Source organism: Beta vulgaris, chromosome 9 (assembly GCF_026745355.1).
Source record: "Beta vulgaris subsp. vulgaris cultivar EL10 chromosome 9, EL10.2, whole genome shotgun sequence".
Classification (NCBI taxonomy): domain Eukaryota; kingdom Viridiplantae; phylum Streptophyta; class Magnoliopsida; order Caryophyllales; family Amaranthaceae; genus Beta; species Beta vulgaris.
The window spans coordinates 31,724,810-31,741,293 of NC_079210.1; the positions used below are offsets into that span (position 1 = coordinate 31,724,810).

Below are 16,484 nucleotides of genomic sequence, written 5' to 3' on the forward strand. Positions count from 1 at the left end.
GTAGTGTAAACCCAACAATACTTCAATGTACAATAATGTGATTAACATGATTCATAAAAATTGTTATCAGTGTACATTTTGATTTGGTTAATGTACTCCAACGTCGTTGATAGTTTTGTTCAATGGAAGTGCATTATTGTAAAACAGAAAGATTAACAAAAAGTCAATTAGATATATCAAAATCCATCATGCAACCCATCAAATTACCAATAACACATATGGAACAATAACAGACATGAAAAGTACAATTCCCGTCACACAGCGAATAATCCAAATTACAATCTTTGTTATGTAGAACAATCCACAGTGAAGAATACTCAATTTCAATTTTTGTTCTTGCAACCGCCAAAAAAAAAAAACCAAAATTTCAAAATAAAGTAACGAAATTGTACAAACTTACACAATTTCGTCACCCATGGTTAGTTGTGGAGATGGAGGAATGATTTGCAGAGGTTTTGGGAAAAGATGTGGAGTTTTTTTCGGTTGCCTTGGTTGCCTTGATTGCGGTGGTTGTCTTGGCTTCTTTTTTCGCCGCTAATGTCCATAAACGCTAGAGCCCAATTTTGTGGAATGGTGGAATCAAATTTTTCTGGAGGTTATGGAAGATTTTTGGTGTGAATTGCAAGAAGTTGCCGATTTTTTTTTTGTAGAGAGAAAATGTTGGGGAGAAAATGTAGAGAGAGAAAATGATAGAGAGAGAAATTGCTGAATGAAAATGATGGTGGTTGAGTGTTCAAAAGAGAAATATGATGAAAAGTGTATTGGGCGACGTGATGACGGTTGACATCAGATCAGTTATTAAATGGTGAACAATAACGGTCAAATCAGTTACTCTTTGAATCTTTGCCATGTACATTGCAAACAAGGACATGTACATTGCAAACAAGGACATGTACATTGGTGTCTATCCATTTACAAAAAGCATGCATTTTATTTTTTTTATTTGCGTTTTGAACTTGGTGTAGGATACTCATCCTACGAGCAATGATATTCCCATACCGGGTATGTGCCAATACCATGACATTTATGTAATTTTTATGACAAAAGTAGTATTAAAAAATTATATATAAAAAAAATTTCATATTTTTTTTTGGGGAGCTTGTTAGTTGAAATCTTAAATCATATCTGGGCTACATCAAATCATATCTATCAAGTAACTGATATGGAAAAAGTTATCCCATACCGAATATGGGACTATACTTTCTCCTCATCCTACACTTCATAGTTCATACCACCATCTACTAATTGTTTGTTTGGACCCAACATAAAAGACCACGGGCTCTGAATCTCCGCGCCACAACAAAACAAATTCGCTCCTCCCAATACACACTCATACAGTCATACTCAGGAGAAGAGGAGGAGAGAAAAAAAACATGTCTCGACCATCATCAGTCAACAACAACAAACAACACTTCAACAGTAACAGTAACAGTAACACTAACATCAACAAATCTTTTTCCAATTTTTTATGTCCCACTCTTCCACTTTGCAAAAAGCGTACGTGCATTCATTACATCTCTCTTCTCCCCCTTTTACTCTCTCTCTTATTTGCACTCCACTGTTGCTGTACTACCTCAGTGCTGCTTCTTCCAATGCGCCATTTATTCCCCTGTTTTTTCTAGGGTTAGGGTTCTTCATTTCAAATATTTTTTACTTTAACAAATACTCAACAAAAAATGGAGGCGGAAGATTATAGAAGGAAAGAAAGAGTAGCTTTGTTAGTTTCCCTGATAATGGCGTCTCTTTCTATGGTTTCTTTGCTCGTTGCTTTCAGTTATTATTGCTACATTCGCAACAAAGTTTCTAAACGCTCTGAAAATCAGCAAAGTAAGTTACTTCTTCTCCTCTTTTTACACTCTTTTTTGTTTGGTTTTTTTGATGCCATTGTTTATATGTTATTTTATTTTATTTATTTTAAAAATTTGTCATACAGCAGAAATTGGTGATGATATTGTAAATTGATTTGGAATTATTCTCTGCATTGTTACTTACTAGAAAAAAAAGAAAGAAAACTCTGTTTGTTTGTTTTGTATGTAAGAAAGAATGCGTTGAATGGCGTGGAGAAAGTAGGGTGCTTCTATATGTTTAGTTGACGTCGGTGCTGCTGCGCTGCGTTGCCTGTGCTGCATAGTTTAGTTTGAAGGAGAGTTTCCTTGTCGAATTTCTGGGTAAGAGAAATAGTTTTGGGGTGATTGAGATGTTCTTGAGATATATAGGGAAGGGTTAGCGTATATTAAATTTTTTTTTAAAATTATTGGGAAGAATTTCGTGGGCGGAGGTCACTGATTTCGGCTTCAGAGCGATGCTTGCTTGAGGTGATAGTGGTAGTGGCCTTATAGGAGTATGTGTCTCTTTTGGTAATGTGAAAAGCAATTGAGGCTCTTAAGCCATATACTTGTAGAAATTGATGTACGGATGTGATTCGAGATGCATCACATTTGTGATTTCCGCTCACTGTTTAGGGGATGATGCAACTGGAACTAAATATAGTAGTGATCTAGCGGTTTTTCAAATTAATTAATGTTGTCCTGGCTTATTAGGAAACTAACAGGTAAAGAAACAACAATATAGCAGGATTAAAATTTGAATGTGTTTTTCTATGAGAAGGATATTTTAGTAAACCTAATTTAATCCATCATATAAGTTTGAAGATACAGATAGTTTAGAGGACTATACTTCCTTTCACAAGCTGGAACAAGATTTTTAGTGTAAGCATGATGGGTTGGGAGAACATTAAGCACCTGCTTTTTTTAATAAAAATTCTTAGTTTGATTCATGAGTCACCTATCCCAAAAAAGGGTTTAACATTCTCCTATCAGTCCGTTCTTACATTATTGTTATTTGCTTTGATTATTTATGCTCTTGACTTGCTTTTGGGAAAGGAAGGTAGGAGTGAAAACCTTGGTGCATACATGTTTTTATTGATGACATTTATTTCGGTAGAAAATTTTCTTTCTTCAGCCTGACATCTTATTCTTTTGCCTAAGTGGGGCATTTCCATATGTCTTTCAATTGTGTATTTGAAGGACTTGACAATGATGACAAAAGTGGGCTGTCGAATGCAACTCTTCAAGTTGCATGTGAGAAAGGATTACAAGTGTTTACATTCAAACAACTGAATTCAGCGACTAGTGGTTTTAGCAAGTCAAATATCATTGGGCAAGGTGCATTTGGTTCAGTTTTTCGTGGAGTGCTTAATGATGGGAGGAAAGTTGCTATAAAGTTGATGGACCATGGTGGAAAGCAGGGGGAAGAGGAATTCAAAATGGAGGTTTGATCTCTATGAAATTTAACCATAGGCAATGTTCTTTAATTTTTGTGTTTTTAATTTTTCATGCTCCTTATTTGATGGTTGATTTATGAACTTGTGTATAGGTGGAATTGCTCAGTCGTCTCCGCTCTCCTTTCTTGCTTGGTTTGGTTGGATACTGTTCGGACACTAATCATAGATTGTTGGTATATGAGTTTATAGCAAATGGTGGATTGCAAGAGCACCTTTACCCTGCTAGAGGTATGTGTATGGCCGTTTGTTAATATAGATTTCCACGTTCCACCTATGCTTCTTTCTCTTTGTTAAGTGCTAGGTAAGACAATTGCATTCTACATGCTTATTGTACATGGTGAAATGCAATGTGTTTGAAGGTGTCATGTAGGTAGTATAAAACACGGCCTGAATCATACTCTCTCACATTCAACATATAATTTCCTTTTTCTTCTTTTTTTTGAGGGATCCTGCGCCTGCTTCTTACTTGTTTGAGTCTGTTTCACCTTTTTCTTTCCTTACGTGTGTGTGTGTGTGTGTGTGTGTGTGTGTGTGTGTTGTGTTTGGTGTGTGTTTGTGTTGTGTGTGTGTTGTGTGTGTTGTGTGTGTGGTGTGGTGTGTGTTGTGTGTGTGTGTGTGTGTGTGTATATCATATCATATTATATCATATCATATCATATCGTATCATCCCGAATTTCAATCCTAATAACAAAAGCTAATTCTATGTCCGCATGACTGTAGGAGACAAGATTTGGCCTACATAGAGCTTAGTGAGACATATCCTTTAGTTGGAACTCGGAACCTGTAGGTAGTAGGACTGTAGGAGTCATGCATGTGAAGGTATGCCATACAATCTGCAGACCGGTGAAAGTACAGTATTAATGACATGAAATATGGTCAAGATGCTGGGTGTTTTAGAACTATTTGTTCCTGACAATGATGTTGATGCTTACAAGTAGGATTGCGTTCATGATAAATATATTAGTATATCGAGATGCCTTGTTGTTTATCACCTGCTTTTGTTAGAATCTCTGGAAATCAGAACATTGCAATTTGTAACTGCAGATATCACAATGACATCACTTGATGCCTGGGTATACTCTTTGATGCATTTTTGCCTTGAAACTTGACCTTTTCAGTTCTTCCATGCTGTGAGATCATGAGATGTGTTTCTGAAACACTTCAAGTTGATTTTTGACAATTGAAGTTATGTTCAGGTTCAAATGCTTTTCCTTGCAAGTTGAATTGGGAGACACGGCTGATGATTGCTTTGGATGCTGCAAAAGGATTGGAATATCTCCATGAACATGTGACCCCGCCTGTGATTCACAGAGACTTTAAGAGTAGCAATATTCTTTTGGACAAGAACTTTCATGCCAAAGTTTCTGATTTTGGATTAGCTAAACTTGGACCTGAGAAAGCAGGTGGACATGTGTCCACTCGAGTCCTGGGCACCCAGGGTTATGTAGCGCCCGAGTAAGGGCCACTTGCTAATTTTTTTCTTTTTCTTTGTTCTTCTGTTTCCTTAAAAGTGATGACTGGTGTATTCCTGTAAATCACCTCAGTAAAATTTTACTTTGATTGTCATATATTCATTGTTGAATTTTCTAATATCTTTTTCTTGTTCGTTTCGATAAATTTTATGTAGGTATGCATTAACAGGACATTTGACCACAAAATCAGATGTATACAGCTATGGGGTTGTCCTCCTGGAGCTGCTTACAGGCAGGGTACCAGTTGACATGAAGAGACCTCAAGGTGAAGGTGTTCTTGTATCTTGGGTAAGGTTTTTTTTTGTAAATTTTTTATTAGTTCCTTCTCTCTATATAGTTTTATCAGAAAAATGAGTATACTGGATACTATATTGCCAGTAAGTAGCAAATGCATCGTAGCAAAATAAATTGATGAAGTACTCATCTTAGTTAAATGTCCTCACCTATGTATTTTGTGCATTTTGAGACAGCTTAAAAGGAAGGAGATAAAAATCCAAATAACACTTAGTGAACTACACAAGATTTTGTTGTGGCTTAGTGATCTATCTATTCTTTAACAGCAAAGTTTTGATCCAAAATGCCATAATAGATAGGTCTACTAATTTACACTATAGGGCATTTTTCTGACTATGCTGCATATGCAGTACACCTAGGCTAGAGGTGGCAATTGGGACGGGCCTAACGGACCCAGCCTGAACCGACACGTTAAAAGAAAGGCCCGGACTGCCAGATGACCGGCCCGAACTGGCCCAGATGCGGACCACCAAATGGGCCCTCGTGGGCCAAATTGATGAATGAGGAAACCGTTCTGGCTCTAGCCACTGTGAACCGCACTTGGCTTTGAACCGGACTGTGAACCGCACTTAACCCTGAACTGGACTGTAAACCATACTCAACCTTGAACCGGCCCGTCAAGTTAGTCGAGAAAATGCATAAAAATATTTCATCCTTGGCCCAGTTATAAAAAACATGAGTGTATATGGACGGTATCAAAAATTATTTATTGTAAATGCTAGTACATAAACAATTAAAATTCAAAAACCAAAACGCTTTTGAATTTACGAATTACGCAAAAATGAAAACACCGAACCGGTGGTCCAAACCTGAACTGGACTGAAGTGGGGACACACCGGTTCAGGTTTGAGAAAACCCAAGAACCTGAACCGGACCAGACCGATCAGCTGACCGGTCCAGTTCAGGTTCACGCTGAGCTGAACGGCCCCTGCCTGGCCCGTGGCCATGTCTACACCTAGCCCAGCATATTTGTATGTCTTTAAAATGCTAGAGGTTTAAGGTCGTCGTGAAATTGTTTTCTAAACTCCTCGTGAACAGGGTTGATTTGTGTCTCTATTCGCATTCCTAGGTTGCTTCCATATAAGAAATTCAATTACGGTACTAGAACTGACAATAACTCAAGTAAAAAGTTATTTTATTGCTTTATATTGCTTTAAGCCTTTCATTAGTGAACAACTGAACATTGACACTTTTTTTGTAAATTAATTTTATCCGGAAATTCTTTCAAGTATTAGACTAACACCTTTTTATGCTATGTTCACCCCTGCTTAAGACCAACTTGGTTTCACTTTAACCTCTAATATCTCTGCCTGTTTTTGGCTCTACTATGGGCAAAAGGCTTTGCCCAAGCTCACTGATAGAGAAAGAGTTGTACAAATCATGGATCCAGCACTGAAAGGTCAGTACTCTATGAAAGAGGCCATCCAGGTTGCCGCTATTGCAGCAATGTGTGTGCAGCCAGAGGCTGATTACAGACCACTTATGGCGGATGTTGTACAGTCTCTTGTACCTTTGGTAAAGCTTCATAGATCAACTTCAACAATCAGCGGTTCTTCTAGCTTGCATGCACCCAAATCTCCTACAGCTTTAGAAAGTAACAGCAACAGTAGTGACACTGTATTAACCGAATCCTAATCCTAGTTCTATAGGTGCATCCAAGGCAGCTTTGTTAACCAACTTTTTTAGGGGTTTTGAGGAACTCTGTATGTATTAACTGAAGAAGATCCGACCCCTGTAGTACTTAATAGAGGGTGTGTATCTATTAGATCTGATCAATGAACTATTGTGTAGTATATGTGACAGGAAATCAAGGAACTATTGTGGAGTATCTGGCAGGAAATCAAGGAACCAAAAATTCATCATATGGGAATAGTCAAAGTTCTCTCTTTACCTCTCTTTACTCAAATAGTCTACTTGATTTTCAGACTCTATATTTATCTCCATTTAGTTAGATCCAACTGGATAGTGTTATTCATGCTGGCTTTATATGCACATGATGCGTGTGTAGACCATTAATTAATTTTGTCATGTGATGTGCTTGTAAAGTGAAACTAATATATTGACAAGGATTTCATTGTGTTGCCGTCATATCTGAATCAGTGAGCCTGTCAAGTGATCATGTTTGCATTATTAATCTGAGTTTTGAAGAATCGACAAGGAATTCATCGTGACACACCATTGTGCTTTATGAAATTTATCTTGATAGAATTTTTTTTTTTCGTTGTTTAATAGTTGTTCTTATTCGTATTGATAACATTAGAATTATAAGATATATGTCAGTGAGGAATTGATGATCCCTTATAAAGACTAGGATCTCCCAAGAGCTAACCCTTGGACACTATGATCTCTAAGCATATGGGTGTTATTAGCTTGTTTGCCTTTTTGTATCAACACTAAGGTGTAATAGACCAGCAACCTTTATTGACAATTATCAATATGCATATATGTAAAACATTTGAGTCACAGAAGAGGAGAAATTGTAAATTTGCTAGTCACATATAAGGGTGTTCGGCACTTGGTGGTTAAATGTTGGCTGTTTTTTATTGGCTTTTTATATTGGTTGTCTATAAAAGTGTGGGTAAATAATTTTAATGTTGGTTGTGTTAGTGCAAAATGAATGCGAAAGCCATATAAAAATCTACTTGAAGCTAACTTTTGGTTGAAAAGTGGAATTCTAACCTACCCAAAAAGCCATTTATCAAATACTTTTCTTGACTACTTGACCACATGAAAAAGCCAAAAATTAAGTAGTTGGTCTAGTAGTTTGGTTTGTATCTCACAACCTACTTCCACTAGAGGTACTTTAGGGGTGGGGATTTCCCCTTACCATTCCCCTACTCCCAAGGTACTTTGCCTGCAAACCCAGACCGGTTTGACTTGAGCAAGGTTTCGGTCCGATTAGGACGCCTTCTCCTTACCTTTAAAATAAACATGAAAAAGCCAAAAGTCAATGAAAAAAATCATCCTAAAACTTATTACCAAACACCTCCATAGTGTTACTACTATCCAAATTCGCGTGCAAGGCTCCTTGGAGTGGAGCGAGGAGAAAGGTAATCCCTACATTTAAGGTTTTCATAATGGGTTATACAACATTTATGGTTCTATATACAACATTTAGAATTCAATATTGTTGAATATTAGTTCAAAACTAGTATTTGGACTTGGACGATGTCTCAGGTTGATTACAATAAATATGTTATTATTCATAAATTTCAAAATTTATTTGTTACTTTTCGTTTTTGTTGTCTAATAAGAAATTTAAAAAATGACGTCATGACGTGATACGTAAAAAAACCTTAAACATTTGAGTTTTTAAATAATAGCCTAAAAGGAATTGGGGTAATATGATATGTCATCAAGAGTATGTCCAGTGGTTGGTCCACTGATAGTTTATGAGGAGAGAGAAGGCTAAAAAAAAATAAACAATTAAGAGAGAGAAAAAAAGATTAATTTTGGAAAATCTATTAATTATGATTAATTAATTAATTGGGCTTAATTTTATTTTCTTTTAGATGGGATTTTAACAATATTTTGGACTCAAAAAGGGTTTTTAGGTATGGCTTTTGATTGCTCCTCCATAGTTCAGATGAAGTAGTATGACAATATGTTTCAAATTTTTGGTACTAAATTAGGGAGATATGATTATGTGTCTACAAAAGCCATCATTTTCATTGATGCGTGGAAAACCAGAATTCATAATAGTATCGAAACGGAGAAAAATTTTAGATGCTTTGCAATTAATCTAGACTAGTCTACATATCGCCAGCATCTGCAAAAAGAAGTTATTCTACAAGATGATAACTACAAGCAATTCAATTAGTCTGCATAAGAAGATGTTAGCAGATAGGTACAAAAAACTCAAACAATGTACATAATGATGAAAATTTAGACTCTTTAAGGATTCATGAGAAGCTATACAAGGTTAGGGTTATGCAATGTAAGATGAAATATTGATGAAACACGATGCAAGTTCAAGGTTATAAAAAGCTAAGAGAACTGGATTAATAAAGATAAATTGATTTTCAATTTTTTTTTAAAAAAATTGGGGTCCCCAAGTGATATTTGCAAATTGAACCTCTTCGGAAGTTTGATGTGGATGAACCGCCTCAGAAATATACAATCCCCACTTTGGGTAAGCTTGGATTAAATTAGAATTACTCACTACTACAAAAATGACCAAAGAGACTACCTATAGGCTATAGGAGACCGGTTGAGGTTACTAACCCATTTCTTAAATGTAAGAAACCAATTATTATGCAAAACCAATCTCTTAAGTTTAACTATTTGACTAATAAAAAAAGTTATTGTGAAATAAGAGACTGCTTCCAAGTAAAACCGATTTCCTTGAAATATTTTATTTTTCAATTCAATTTTTTTCAACATAATACACTATTATATGTATATATTCTTCTTGTGAAGACATAGGAGACTACTTATAACTTGAACTAGTTTCCTAAAAATAATAATTTTAAAATTTAATATCTTTTCAATTGATACTAATGCAGTATAAGTTCTATATATAAATCTATTTACTTTATTAAAATTATGTAACAAATACAATAGAAAAAAAAACTACCTCTCCTAATATTATTCTATCTATGCGTCGTGGTTAATAGAACAACCTGTCGATCGAAACAAAAAAAAAACCCAGAACAAAGCTCACCGTACTAATCGATCTTGCTATAGCTTCTTGAAGTCGCACACCATCTCTACAACCACCACTCCCCCATAATCCAAATTCTTCCGTCACTGTTCACCTAAATTTCCCTCAATTCTCAATTGAAAAACTGGAATTTGTGATTTAACTTCATCAATTCTTTTCACTATAATGAGGGCTTTCACATTGTTCGTCGATTTTAGGTTAGTTGACTAACATTATCTTTGCATTTGTAAAATTCATTAAATTTTTTTGGAATTATTGATTTGATCTGTATTGGTTTGTTTAATTTTGCTATTCAGTTTTTGCAGAATTTGAAGACGTTTATTACTTTAGACGAATTTATTAGATTTTTGTTACTTAATTAGATGACTACATGCTATAGAACCACAAACAAACCAACGAAACAAATGGGTTTGCTATTGTTTTTGTTTCACGTCTCAATTTTGATAAAACTGGGTTTACTATTGTTCGTTTGTTTCACGTCTCAATTTTAATAAATTGGGTTTCATATTGTTCTGGATATTAGATTTTGCTATTGTTTGTTTTCTTTCACGTCTCAATTTTAATATTACACTACTTATTTTACCTAATTTGTGTTGTATTCTTAGATAATATGATCCAAATGTGTTACCATTTTTCTATTGTAAATGTTGCATTTATTTATCAGTTAGAAACTAGTTGGATTATCATTTTACATAAAGTTATGTGATTTAGTCCTGTTAGCGTTTTTTGGCTTGTTATTGAGACTACAAATACAGAGTACACATGGCTCCTTGTTTGAGTTTCGTCGTATTCCGTTATATAGCCGTATTTGGTTGCTGTAATATAATTACTGAATACAAATATTAGAGCTTTGGCCATGCTTTAGAGGATTGAGATGGTGTTTTAGTTTCTTTAAGATACTTTTAACTAGTAATCAATTTACTAGGAAGGGAGCTTTGGTTTCGATGCAAATTGAAGTTTTTCCATAGAGATTATATGCAATTTTATCATTTAACGACCTAACTTATTTTATGTGTTTATTGTTCATTTTAGGTGCGTCTTGTGTTGTTGCTAGCACCTTGCATTGCATTGTCTATACGTGGATTAATTACGTAAGCAAATTTTCCAAATTTTGTGTTTGATTACATGTGTTCACTTGCATTGACCTAGTACCCGTTCAGGGTTTACACATTAGGAGTAGGCTCTACACAGTCCCTTATTTGGGATTGTCCTTGTAAGTGTAACCTCACTTAGGATGTGAATGCATGCTTTTATACCAATTTATAGGAAAATTTTGGCACAACATTTCCCTTAAATGTTCTCTGGATATATTTAGATATGTTAAATTGTTGGTGTGTAGATATGGATCGCAGTTTGATATCAAAGTCAAAATCGGGTGATCTAGAATGTATGGCTGGAGTAAAGAAATTCATCAATTTCGTCGTTAAGAACTCTAGAGGTCGTACTAAGTTACCTTGTCCTTTTTTTAAGTGCCATAATTTTTTGCATAAAAGAGTAGATGAAATACTTAATATTTGAGCAAATCGTCTTTTGATAGAATTAACATATAGTGTTTGGATTTGGCATGGGGAGGACAAGGAAGGTTCTTCTAGAAAAAGTGTGCAGGAAAGTGAAGGTCTTACTAGTGATGAAGGTGATAGGTTAGAAGATATGTTACGGGAAGTTCATGGTAAGTTTGATGAGAATCCTTCTACATTTGAGAAATTGTTAGTTGATTCTGAAAAGCCTTTGTATAAAGGGTGCGAAAGGTATACAAGATTGATAAGTGTACTTAGGTTATAAATTTAAAGGCAGATCATGGGTTGAGCGATGCAGGTTTTATTGAATTCCTTGAAATAGTGAAAGCTATGCTTCCTAGTGATAATGTCCTTCCGAATAATACATATGAGGCAAAAAAGATTTTGTCCTTAATGAGCTTGCCTTATGATAAAAATCCACGCTTGCCCTAACGATTGCATATTATATAGAAATGAACATGAGTCATTACGGAGTTGCCCAGTTTGTAATGCCTCACGGTATAAGAAGAAGGAAGGAATTCCAGATAAGGTTCTTTGGTACTTTCCTATAATACCAAGATTTAAACGTCTTTTTTGAAATGCCAGAGGTGCTGAAAATTTGACATCGCATCATAACGGTTGTATTAAGGCTGATAAGCTTAGACACCTGGCTGACTCCCCACAATTGAGGTTTATTGGTTGAAAATTCCCTGAGTTTGGTAAAGAAAAACGAAACCTACGTCTTGCATTATCCACCGATGGTATGAATCCATTTCGCTCCCTTCCACCTATAGCACTTGGCCAGTAATTTTGGTTACCTACAACCTACCATCTTCGTTATGTATGAAAAGAAAGTACACGATGCTTTCATTTTTTATTTCTGGTCCTAGACAACCAGGAAATGACATTGACATATACTTAGCTCCCCTCACAGATGATTTGAAGATGCTTTGGGATTCAAGTGTAGAAGTGTATGATGCACACCAAAATGAGACATTTAAACTTAGAATATTATTGTTTTGCACCATTCAAAATTATCCAGCCTATGGCAATCTTTCTGGGTATACCACGAAAGGAAAACACCCTTGTCCTATATGTAAGGATGGTACAAGGGGAAAGTGACTTCAATCATCTAGAAAGGATATCTTTGATGTACATCGTCGACTTTTGCAATATGATCATCCTTATCGTAAATTGAAAAGTGCTTTTGACGAGGAACAAGAACTAAGGTGACGTCCAAGAGTCTTGAGTGGTACAGAGGTATTTGAAAAGGTTAAAGATATCGGGATTACAAACTTGCGAAGAAGGGATATAAGAAATGTTCGGAGTTATGGCGTTTGCCTTATTGAAGATTTTTGTTTGTGAGACATTCTCTAGATGTGATGCATATTGAGAAGAATATGTGTGATAGCTTAGTTGTAACACTATTGTATATCTCAAGTAAGACGAAGGATGGTGTTAGTGCTAGAGAAGATCTAAAAGCATTCAAGATCAGAGAAGAGCTCCACGTCGTTGAAAGAAACAATAGAATTTTTTTGCCTCCAGCTGCTTATACACTGTCGAGAAAAGAGAAAAAAGAATTTATGAATGTTTAACGCGTGTTAAAGTACCTGAGGGTTATTCTTCTAATATTCGAAGTCTTGTTTCAATGGGAAATTTGAAGCTTCAGGGTCTTAAGTCTCATGATTTCCATGTTTGATGTAGCACTTGCTACCTGTGGCCATTCGTTCAATTTTACCTAAAAAAGTCCAATTTGGTATTATCAGATTGTGTTCTTTCTTTAATGCAATATATAGCAAAGTCATAGATCCTAAAGACTTGAATTCTTTAGAAACTTCAATTATCATCATTTTGTGCCAATTAGAGATGTACTTCCCTCCATCATTTCTTGATGTAATGGTTCATTTGACTGTTCATTTGGTGAGAGAGGTAAGATTTTGTGGTCCCGTTTATTTGAGAAATCAATATCCCTTTGAAAGGCAAATAAAGCTTATAAGGGATATGTCAAAAATCACTTTAGACCGGAAGATTGTATTGTTGAGCGAGTCCTTATTGAAGATGTTGCTGGATATTGTAGTGAGTATTTGGCAAATGCAAAGGTGATTGGGCTTCCTATATCACGACATAGTGGAAGAATGGAAGGAAAAGGTACTTTAGGTCGTAAGCAACTTGACTTGTCTCATCGACTGTGGCACATGGCGCACACTTAAATTCTCTTTAACGAGGATGAAGTTGCACCGTATATTAAGCAGCACTTTGCTTATTTAAGGCAATACAATCGAAGAGGCAATGAGAAATCAATACTAAGCGAACATAACAAATCATTCAGCACTTGGTTGAAAACTCAAGTTATGGAACATCTTGGAGATTCATTCCATTCCATTTCTGGTCGACTCAAGAATCTGGCTTATGGACCTAATTTCAATGCCTCTTTTTATTCAGGATATTTTATAAATAGTTGTATATTCTACACTAGGGATCATGATGAAAATAGTACTATGGAGAACAGTGGGGAGTAACAATTGAAACTGGGGATATGCATTTCGCTAGTTCTAAAGACAAGCATCCTGTATGTGGTAAAATGCCATACTATGGGGTCATTCAAGAGATCATTGAGTTGCAATACATTGGATATTTGATATCGATTTTTACATGCAATTGGGTTGATTCACATGTCGGAGTCGAGTATGACGAATTAGGTTTTACTTTAGTCAACCTTGATAGGCTTGGTCACAAAGAAGATCCATATATATTAGCTAGTCAAGCAAAGCATGTATTTTACGTCACTGATCCAGCTGATAAGAAAAGGTTAGTCATTACAACACCAATATCTCGACAAGACATTGATGATTATGATGAGTGTGTTGTTTTGGAAGAAAGACCAACAACTAATGTTTTTCAAAACGAGGGTGTTCTTGACGGTGAGATCGAAGATTCAACAACATATGTACGTGATGACCATGAGGAAGGTGATTGGGTTGACAAAAGTAATACTAAGGATAAACCTCAAAAGCGTCGTCGTAAAAAGTATGAGGTGTGTTCATGTTGTTCTACTTTTTTCTTATTCTGCGGTTTGAATACTATTTTTTTTATCGTCCTTTTATGGTTTTAATATCTTATAGTAGTGAATATAAGTTAGCACTAATAATAGTATTAGACTCAACAAGTATTTCAAAACCTATATTTTGCAATCTTGGTAGAGTGTTTTAGGCACTAAAATCCTAGAAAATGCATGTTTATAACCTTCTATTATCCAACGTTAAAAAGTTCCTAGAGTATATCTACCAATTAGATCTAATTCTTAATGAGAAATGCATGTTATGTTATTATTCAACGCTAGTATATTGTTAATGGGCTTCTCTTTTTACAATTTTTGTAGCTTTATGTCCAAGAATAAAAAGCAAGTGTGCTCTGAAGGTGATCCAACCTCTTCTGATGATTCTGATTCTGATGTTGAGAAGTCTAATCGTGAAGATGAAAGGGGACGTACCTCTATAAGGCGGGGAAGGATATTGAAACTGGAAACAATATTTCTATAGAATTGGCATCCAATTCGGAGGACTCCACGTGGTGGTAATTGCCTCACTTTTACCACCTATATTGGTGTAGTTGCTCGCGAACGAGTGTGCATCACTTATGGCAGTTGGAAGAATGTTCGGAAAACCAAATTAGAAGAGTTATATGATATAATCATAGTAAGCACATATATCCTCCTTATACTATAGTTGTACTTCTCTCTCTCGTTATCAATGATAACAAACTAGCAATAGCTCGCTAATAGTCCAGAAACTTGTGTATTGGTAGCAAACTAGCAATAGCTCAAATTGGCTTAAAAAATCTGGGTCAAGATTGTGGCAACATAAAAAAACAAACGGAACATGTAGGGTCATAGATGGTGAATGTGTTGTAACTAGGATTTTCCCCCAACCCCCTAGTTATTGTAAGGAACAACTTATCTCGGATTGTAATATGTTGAACTTTAATGTTTAATGAATGAAGGGCTTTGTTTAAAAAAAAAAAAAAAAACAAACAGAGATAGTGTAACAATATCTAGTTTAAGTCTTATAAATTTCTTGATACTATGTGTCATTGTTGGCTGTTTTATTTTAGAGTAGGGGGCCATGTTGCAGCTGTACTAATCCTTAAAAACGGTTTTTCAAGAAACATCAAGAGTATACTAGATGCATATTTTTGTTAGTAAAACAGTGAATTCAGTATTTTCCACCTCCATCAGAAGATAGCCTATCTACTAGCATTGTTTCTTCACAAAAGTTTTATTTTAGAGTAGGGGGACCATGTTGCAGCTACACTAATCCTTAAAACAGTTTCTTGCTTGCATTGCTACTTTACAATACATTCTTCCATGACATGATTGCACATTAGATGCCTCAAGCAACTCTTGTGGTTTTGGGCCCTATAGTATCTTGTCAAGCCTCACTTTCTTCTCATATGTTTTTGCATGGTTGCATCTTAGGCATAATCTCACTCCAATCGATGAAGCTGTGTCTGATGCCAAGCGAAATAGCATTCGCTTTATGATTATACGCCTCATCTGAGATACCAATGTCCATGACCTGAAAGTTTTGTTCTGAAACATGAAATTTGCTTTCAGCAGTCTCAACTTCTAGTCATCAATTTGAGTTCTTGCTTTTAATAAAAGGAATCCATTAGTCTTAATTCTAGGAAACTTTACAATGTCCTTTGACAGCAATTACCGAAGGTCAAACTTACCGCTTATAAAATATCTTTCTATTTCTTTTTTTCACCTCCCTTTGTTACTTTTTTGAAAATTACATGCATCTACCATTTTCATCTGATGTTGTGCTTAGTCCTTGAAAATCGATGGATCTTCTTCCTGATTTTTAGAGTTAATTTTATAGAAGTATAAAAGAGTGAATGTGTACATGAGAGAGGATAGGACCTCAAACACCTAAGATATACAAAATTCAAAGCTAACTCTGAATCATCTTATCAGGTGGGATTCCTATACCACCCTGCTGCCTTATCCAATTGTCCCAATCTTCCCAGTCATCAACAACCAATGGCCAGTCAAATACAGAAGATTAAACAGAAATGGAGCAAACAACCATGTTAGTGACAGAAACCAGATAACATACGTGATCAGTGTAAGTTCTATTGATTAACAATCTAGGAATAATAGCAAACAATAATAGAATATTAAATAATAAAGCAGGAAAGAACACACCAGACTTTTACGTGGAAACTCAAGAACTGGGAGAAAAACCACGAATATGCACTAGGAATCAATGAATGTT

At 35.5% G+C, this 16,484-nt stretch overlaps 1 protein-coding gene across 2 annotated transcripts; it reads left to right on the forward strand.

Moving 5' to 3' along the window:
* The first annotated feature begins 1,375 nt into the window (after positions 1 to 1,375).
* LOC104903508 (probable serine/threonine-protein kinase PBL7) lies at positions 1,376 to 7,145 on the forward strand. 2 transcript variants are annotated; one of them, XM_010691547.4, is made up of 6 exons: positions 1,376 to 1,827; positions 2,988 to 3,271; positions 3,376 to 3,511; positions 4,480 to 4,738; positions 4,911 to 5,043; positions 6,388 to 7,145. In XM_010691547.4, exons 1-6 carry the CDS (start codon positions 1,677 to 1,679, stop codon positions 6,682 to 6,684), a joined length of 1,260 nt encoding a protein of 419 aa, XP_010689849.1. In that variant the 5' UTR covers positions 1,376 to 1,676; the 3' UTR covers positions 6,685 to 7,145. The 2 variants fall into 2 exon arrangements, with proteins under 2 accessions (XP_010689849.1, XP_010689851.1); XM_010691549.4 differs by having other exon boundaries at positions 1,377 to 1,827; positions 3,027 to 3,271.
* Positions 7,146 to 16,484: the final 9,339 nt, after the last annotated feature.